Here is a 9,137-nt window from a genome sequence, read left to right on the forward strand (position 1 = left end):
CTGATACATGTTGGTATTGCCAGCTACATCATCATTGTTCTCATTATTGTTGTCCATGGCCGCGATATTATCGTTTCTGTTGTGTGGATTTGTATTGATTGACACGTCTCGAAAATCGATTGGTTGTATTGCGTTTCTAGATTTCGATGTTTCGACTAAGAAACTGTCAGCTTGAACTAACCCTATATCCGACTGAAATCTACTATTTTCTTGTTGTAAGTGTTTGAAGGTTGAATCGTTTTTCAGTGATTTATTTTCTGACACCGTTGTTGAGGCAGATCCTGGGAGGCTAATCCACATTCCTTTTTGATTTAGAGAAATAGAGTTGTCTGTCGTGTTTAGTTCTACGGTGGTGTCAGGTGATATGGTCACTACTAAAAGCTTACCACGGTTGTGGGTGGTCGACTTGTCATCATTCGCGTGATTAACTTTATCTGCATGTATCGGGGTTTTGGTTATTGCTACGCCAAAGTGCATACACAGTAACGTTACAGCCGATGTCGTAACAACCAATCCCAGTATTGTTAATATTTTCATGATCAATTTGGATCTTCAGAAATTGTATGGCCTGCAAAAATTCATAATTGGATGAGAAAATTACTTTGTTTTTAATACTGCAGTAATCTATTCACGTGAAACAATATCTACGTATTGTATCTATTAAACTCTTTAATTATTCAAAACTACCAAATAGAATATAAATTTAAAATTTTATGATATTTTATTGAAATAGTTCAATAAATAAATTATTTTAAATAATATTATTTCCATTAAAAATTATAAAAAGTTAAAAAAATCAATATTTTGCGAAGGTTATACGTATTTATAAATAAAAATCACTAGTTAAGTTTGAAAACAAATTACATTTTGTAAATTATTAATTCTAATAATAATTCTCATTTTTAAATGTCTATTAATATTTATTTACTAAATTATTAATAATAAAATAACTAAAAAAAAATAATACAAAATATTTATAAACAAAAAATCTAATTAATTTTTTGAATTAAAATTTAAAGTTAAACATAATATCATGTTCTGCAAAATTTTTCTAAATAATAATAAAAATGTTCTTACATAAATGGTAATTTAGTTTATATTATCTTATTCAAGATTTAGAACATTGTTTCGTAAGCAAGTTACAATCATAGTTTTACTTTAAATATAATACAAAATATTTGAAAAAAACCTTTCAGCAAAGTATTGAAATGATCGATACTCAATACATTGTATGACTGATTCATTAACAAATAAATTCTGAAAAACTCTATGACTATATCCCACCCAAATAACATGTTATTATTTCATCCATACTTAATGACAAATAATAATGTTTCACTGTTATAAGTTATAGATAGACAATTATTATAAACGGTCAGATACATATGATTCGCAATAGGTAATATTCAATTTCCGTTTATACAATTGTTATAATATTATTACCAAACGCTTCTTCATGCGTAATTACAAAATAACTGTATCATAGGTCAAGCATTTTAAAGTATACGCACTATATTTACAATCAGTGCCGCAACAAGGAATTTGTCGGTAGATTTAAGTAAATTTTATCTGGCCCAGTCAAAATATAATTTTTGAATAATCAGTTTCGTAGTTATCAAAAATATAGTTGGTCTTAGTATATATATATATGTTATTAGATTGAATCATGATAATATAATTGGTTTAAAACTAAACCATTGGCTTAGTCATCAATTAATGGTTGTAACTAGGGATACTTGATACTCTTAGCCACACTGGTAGTTGTGGTACCTGTTTTCCGGGATTGGTAAATTGGGTCCCGGAAAAAAAATGTATAAATTAAAATATATGTGGTTTTTATAATATTATGTTCTAAATAAAATATAAATAATATATATTATATGGTATAAATAATTAAAAAATTGAGTCCCGAAAAAAATATTAGTAGGTACGTATAACTATAAATATCATTTTTTAGTTAAAAAATTAAATCATTAATATTTAACAAATTTTAATCGAGTTATTATATGATTAGTATATTTTGTCATTTGTTCCATTAAGTGTTTTTCTTTGCCGAGCGTAATTTTCTTTTTTATATTGTACTTCGTAATTTATGTATCTCAGACTGTACTTACGAAATATTTTCGTCCACAAAACAGAATTATTCAAAAGTAAATTGTACATACATTTAATACAAAATATTTAAGTTTCAAGTTTTTAATATTTTAGACTTAGTTGCGTCAATAGTTTATAGCTGGACCCAACTTACCTACTGCTTTTTGGTAGCCGGGACCCCGCTTACTTATTACATTTTTATACCCGTAACTCAACTTACTGCTTTTAAAATGAACACAAATTATCTTGGAGTTCGAGATGGTCGAAATAGCGAATAGTGTATTATTTTAGATATTTCACATAATTCAATTCATAGCATATACAATAAAAACTATAAACCATTCATAATAAGTACATCACATTTGTAGTGATATACCCGGTTTAATGACCCGAAATTAAAAGTCTAGGCGAAATTCATATTAAGTTTTTTTATACTAATATAATATCGGTTGTTATTATGTTCTTATGAATTATAATAATAATTCAGATATATTCTATAGATATAATATGATGATGTTTATTTTTGGTGAATTTAAATAAATAACTTATTTATAATTATGTACTTTGCAGTTCGCATATTAAATTTAATAATTATGTATATTATTAAAAACTAGAGTGTACTTTAAAATTAAAAAAAAAAATCTGTTATTTTTGTTAGTTACTAGTTTTATTTTCTCACGAAAATTGTGTGTTTTTTTTTTTAAAGTTTGTAATACGTAGCCACGCAGGACATATTTATAAAATCTAATTTACCAGTGTACTAAGTGTCTAAGATTATCATCCGAAATCAATCTCTAAAGTGTGGATTATACATTCATTTTGTCACTAAAATATTTACATTTAATTTTAAATAAACTTATAGATTTGACAGGATTTAGGAAATCATAAATATAGTGGTATTTTAGAATTTAAAAATATTGTTGATACAATTCTGTTATTGTGAATATTTACTAGTATACTATACCTATTATCATGACTAACTGATTATTTTTTTATTTTTATTTTTTATTTAAGATAAAGGCTTCAACATCAACAGGTTATTAGCCTACGGTTATAACAAAGTGAACAATATATAATATTTACAGATATTTACAATTTATGGTCAAGATGGATATAATGAAAAAATTTGTAGATTGCTTCGGTTTTTTCTTCATTGATGGCGAGTCGGAGGGATGATGAGTTTTGGAAGATTTTCCGAGCTTCGGTGTATTTAGGGCATCTTATTACAATGTGTTCGATCGATAGAATCACGTAACATGGAGTGCATATTGGAGCAGGTTCCTTGGTGATGAGGAATGAGTAGGTGAGGTGTGTGTGGCCTATTCTGGCTCGGCTAATGATGACCCCGTATCTTCTTTTTAGGCTACCGGAAAAATTCCATTTTTTAATGTAGGGCTTGATGTTCCTTAATTTATTTGATGGGGGAACGTTGGACCAGTTTTTCTGCCATATCTCTGATATTTTGAGGTTAATGATGTTGAGTGACTCTGAGGATGTGGTTAGGTTTAGTTTCGAAGTATTGTGGTTAAGTGTAACTTCGTTTGCTAGTTTGTCTGCTGTTTCGTTGCCAGAAATGCCGACATGAGACGGGACCCACATGAAAGCGAAATTTTTATTTGATGTTGATATCTAATTGATTATTATACTGTAAAATATCGAATACTCATAATTTTATTAATTACTGAAGTATAACTTTTTATAAATACTGCAGGTTTAATAAATAATTTTGTTTATTAGTATGAAGACAAATAACTTTCAAATTATAATTATATAATATTCTAAATTATAATAATATAATTTATTAATACGTGTAGCAAACTACTGCGATGAAATACATACAAATATACAATATGGTATAGGTACAATAGGTATTAGGTACATACATTTAAAAATCGACTATAAATAATTATTAATATTATTATGTGCATCAAAATAACCATACATAAACAAAATGTATAAATCAATGAATATATATAAATAAATATGTTATAATATAATATTTTTTAATAATATGAGTTTCTGCGGCTGAACCATTATCTAACGGTATTTACTTACAGTTAACTATTAATAATTATTAAATAAAAAAAAAAAAGATAATATGTATTACTGCCATTCAATTTCCGGATTTCGAACTTAACTAATTTATATAAAACAAATTCTAGAATAATATAATAAAAATAGATTATGATTAGTAATTACAATAAAAACTTTATTAAGTATTATTTTTATTTCAGGCGATATACTGCTGATATATTTGTAATTATATCATTCACTATACACTATAGGTAAGTATACGTTATTATAATATTTTTTTAATTTTCCAAGGATAATATATAATAATTTTTCACCGTAACATATAAATTTTAAACTCAATAAATTGTATTAAATGGTTCGTATATAATATGCATACAATAATTATTTTATGAACAGGTATATGTTATAGGTATATTCTAATATAAGTTTTAATATAAGTACCTAATATAATTTTTTTATAAAGTAGTTAAAATCTAGCAACATTATTAACAGTAAAATTATTATTATTTATATTCTATGTATAAATTATGCTCTATATCTATGTTGTTCAGTAATAAATTGTAAATTTTGAAAAAACGATAAATTAATTGATTTAAAAATGATGTATATTTTTTGACTTTTTGCGATTGTATAAATATAATAAATAGTAGAAAAATGCTTTGATTTTAACTTTGAGGGTTGTTTCTGAATGAAAATTTGATCTAGTTGAAGTAGAATCTGAATCGTTTGTTGGTAGTATTTTAAACAAGAATAATTTTTTTTGTTGCACTTCGTGGCATAGTAGATATTTTATCGAAATTTAGTGGATTTGTTATAGGACTTGTGTATCTACTCGTTTCAGTTTCATTAATAGATACCGGAGTAATGTTGCCAAGATAATCAGGACCCAGGACCATATTTATTATATTTCCTGGGATTGAAAGTAATCCGACCATGAATGTTGGAGAAATCAATGATAATATTATTGGCAATAATGGTAGAAAAAGTAGTGGTAACACAAACAGTTTATGAAATAACAAAATATTAAAAATTGATGTAAATTTCAAAAAAACAAGTATCAGGAAAAGTTTAAGTTTAAATAGAAAAAATAATAGTATTTGTATGAAACCTATTGCTTTTAGTTTGACTAGTCCCAGTTTAATCAACGTCAATGATATACTGACTTTTTGCCAGTTTACACTGTTTGTTCCCATCATTTGTTGTAGTGAGTTTAGTGTGGGAACACTGGGAACTTGTTCATTTGGGATATTTGGTGATTTTGGGATTATTATTATTGGTTCTTGAGGATTCGTATTTGGTATTTGAGAGTTTGTAATTGGTATTTGAGGGTTCGTACTTGGTACTTGAGGCTGCACATTTGAATCTGAAATTAATGTTGACATTTCGCCATTTGGTAGTAAAAGCGGACCTGTCGCATAATAATCACCAATGGATGGTGCTCTATAATGATTTAATCCAGGGAACATTTGTCTACTTAAAGGGTTATTCCTATTGTTAGGGAATTCACTAGGTGGATTTAGTACTCCTATTCTAAAACTAGGTCTACTTAAACCATTAATACTTTCTGATATTTCTGACGAGGTTAGTTTTGAAATAAATGCCTGTTCTGGTTTAAATACTGTAGTCCATCCATTTGGTTTAGTTTGATTTTCAATTTCTTCTAAGTTTTTATGAATTTCATTGTGTGTTGAAAATTTTACATCAGTTGAAATGTTTTGTTTTGATTCCAACGATTCTGTATGTACAAAAGAATCATCATACTTATATATTTCATTATGATCTGAGCTGCAAATCAAATTTTATTATTTTATTAAATGCATATTACTTTAACTGTATAAGTTCAAAAATAAAAATAAAAATTTACTCAGTGAACACTCAACAAATCAAATCATTTAAATTTCTTGAATAGTAATTTATAAATTTATTTATCTATTTGTCACGTTATTTACAAGTATAGCACACTTGGTGATATGTTAGAAACCTACACAAAATATAAGTAAATTCTCAGATAAAAAAATTATCGTGCTTGTTCTGTGAAAAATATCACAATAAAAAAATAAATACTAATTGTACAAAAATAATATACAAAAGGATTGTTGAACTAAAAAAAACAATTTAAGTGTAATTTATAAATACTTAAATCTTATTTCATAAATAAATAATAATAACTTGTATAGTATGCTAATAATGTAAATATCTAGAGAATTAATTAAGTATATGAAATAATTATAATAATAATTAAGTATTATAAATAAATACTCAGTTCGTGTAATATTTTAAATTTTGAGCAGAGTGACGAATGTATTGATTTTACAAAGATTTGTATTTTTATGATAAGTATACATAATAAGTAGTAGAAAAATGCCTAGATTTTGATCTTTGAATGTAGCTTTTAATAGAAAATTGAATCTTATTGGTACTTTTAAGAGGTCTTAATTGAAAATTTTCAATGTTATTCGTAATAATTGAAAAAAACAGATATTTTTAAGCAAAACCAGTAGTTTTTGATGAAATGGATTTTGGTTTTTTTTTTGTGTAACTTAAAAACGAATAATCATAAATTATTGAAATGTTCACCAATATATATGTTTATTGTTCAATCATAAAGTCTAAAATTGAGTACAAGGCTCCTTCTAAATTCTATTATAAGAATTAGGCACACAATTACAATTATACTTGCATTTAAACATTTTATCAAAGACAATAGTAAGAAATGTTATGAAAAAAAAACAAATAGAGTGGATATATAATATATATATTCAACCTGTGAAGTATATATTTAAATCTCATGGCCAATATTTTGTTGGTTATTTAGAACATAATTCTTTAGTATTTAAATTTTTGCCATTTCCCTTAAAAAAATTTACCTATTGTAATAAAAGTAATTTCAAGAATATTGTTTACAATTGTTTATTTTTAGAATCATAATAATTTGAATGTTTCTGTTTTTGAAAATTTTTTATTATTATTATTTATTTTATGTTAAAATAATTGTTTTGTTAATTTTGTTTCTTCTTCTTAATTATTTATTTGTAAATTTATTTTATTGTTAGTCATTTTATTTAGTCAATATCTCTCTAAGTTTAGCAATTTGTACCTATATCTATTGTCAGTCGGGTGTGTGGTTCGCATATCATCGACTTCTTGACTGCGGCTGTCTAGTCGGTCTATCGGATGTGGGATTTTCATCGCCAATTCAGTAGAGGTGTACATCATCGGTGGAGTTTTAACGCCAGAAGTTACTGAAAGTCTTCTGCGGTCGTTTTCATTTAAATACGCTGGTGATTCGCCCAACATAACCCACGGTAATGTTAACATGACGGATACCGTGACCATGGATGACATAATGGTGTTTACATCAATCAGAACATTGGTGGATGGATTAATAATTATTCCCCGAACCTGTTGACAAACAAATCGGGATTAGACATTCAGACTTCAGAGGACGTATTTAATACGAAATTGCAGTATTTATTTAATACTTTATGTATGTAATGTGCTTATATTACTTATATAAAATTTACATTCATATTAATTCATTAAGTTAGGTACTATGACACTCGTAGAAATTTGGTACATTCAATTTATATAAATACATTTTTATGATCTAAAAACAATAAATATCAAATCTAGTAGATAGATATAATAGTACCTAATAGTTGTATAAACATAAACCTACAATGATAATATTTTAATGTATGCTAACAAAAATAATATAAAGACTAAAAAATATTTAATACTACGTTCAACGTGATAACTTATTCATAAGTATATTATATGAATAATACTATAAAAAATGTTTTACGAGTATAAGAAATGAATAATAATTGTTCAGTCAAATGTTGAAAATTGTGTTCAATAAAACAATTATATAAGGTACTTCATATTAATAAGTATTTGAAATAGTGTCTCATCAATTATGGTCTAAAGCCTTAATGTTCATCACTATTTTTTTTACAATGATAACAATGAAAAACAATTATGTAGCTTTCTATAAATGTAGTAAAAATCACCTGTATAACAAATAATTAATATATATTATATACACTTACTCATTGAATTATTTACTAATGATCTAGTCCATATTTTAACATACATATACGCAGATTTCCAAGAAAATGTTGTATACTAACGGAGATAGTACTATAAAAATGTGTATTAATGATTTCCCGGATCTTCGTGATATTATGATTCGTTATAAAACAGCATATAATAATGTGAGTTTACATACAATGATATCATTACAGTACATCCCCACCTCAGAAGTGGTAACTATTTTCATACTATAGTTTTAATAATTTCATGGTGTTACAAAATATAGTGCTAAAAATATATTTGTTAAATTATTAGAAACGGTTTAAACTTATTGTACTTATGATCCACGAAAATAAATAGTGTCCGTTTTATCTACTGTTATAATTTGTAAATATATGATGACATTCTCAATCATAATAGTTAAGTTTTAATTTTAATATAATGTAACAATCTAAAAAATATACACATAGAATATACCTATGTTATATTTTAAGTTTTTGCTTTTTACATTGTCGAATTCTACGATATTATTAAGGACCACAAACATTTTATAAAATATTCACAAAAGCAATAATATATGCACCATGATATCTCATTAGGAACTTAGATCAATGATCCTTAACCTTTTTTAAACACATCACACTTTGATCTTCGCATAATTTTCGCGGCATATGAGACATTTTTTTTCAATGAAGAACCTTTTTCAAGTCATTAAAATGTATTGTTTATTGATAATAAACAAAAATAGTATATTTAAACTTACCCTAACGGAATCTCTCAATAGCAGTATACCTTCCAAAAACGGAAGTTTTTTGGGGGAAACATTTTCATTACATTTCAATAGAGAAACCTACGAATAGTGGACATGTATTTTAGGTATTTTTATTTAAAAATAATGAAAAAACGACGTTAGAAAAAACGCGCTTACATTAGTATAACAAAAACAATAAACACGTTCAAAAACCGTTCTTTGA

General features: G+C 25.9%; 1 protein-coding gene across 1 annotated transcript; it reads right to left on the minus strand.

The window, feature by feature from the left end:
- Window positions 1-4,868: 4,868 nt before the first annotated feature.
- On the minus strand, window positions 4,869-7,473 carry LOC113560704. Its single transcript, XM_026966742.1, has 2 exons — window positions 7,226-7,473; window positions 4,869-5,913 (listed from the first exon to the last, which is right to left on the minus strand). Exons 1-2 carry the CDS (start codon window positions 7,471-7,473, stop codon window positions 4,869-4,871), a joined length of 1,293 nt encoding a protein of 430 aa, XP_026822543.1.
- Window positions 7,474-9,137: the final 1,664 nt, after the last annotated feature.

This window comes from Rhopalosiphum maidis, chromosome 1, assembly GCF_003676215.2.
Source record: "Rhopalosiphum maidis isolate BTI-1 chromosome 1, ASM367621v3, whole genome shotgun sequence".
Lineage (NCBI taxonomy): Eukaryota > Metazoa > Arthropoda > Insecta > Hemiptera > Aphididae > Rhopalosiphum > Rhopalosiphum maidis.

What these genes read in the sequence shown, in the direction of transcription:
- LOC113560704 (XM_026966742.1), bottom strand. Translation starts at nt 7,473, where the DNA reads ATGTCATCCATGGTCACGGTATCCGTCATGTTAACATTACCGTGGGTT. An exon ending in CCGACTGACAATAGATATAG is followed by an intron (nt 5,914 to 7,225) that starts GTACAAATTGCT and finishes TTTGATTTGCAG; the next exon opens with CTCAGATCATAATGAAATAT.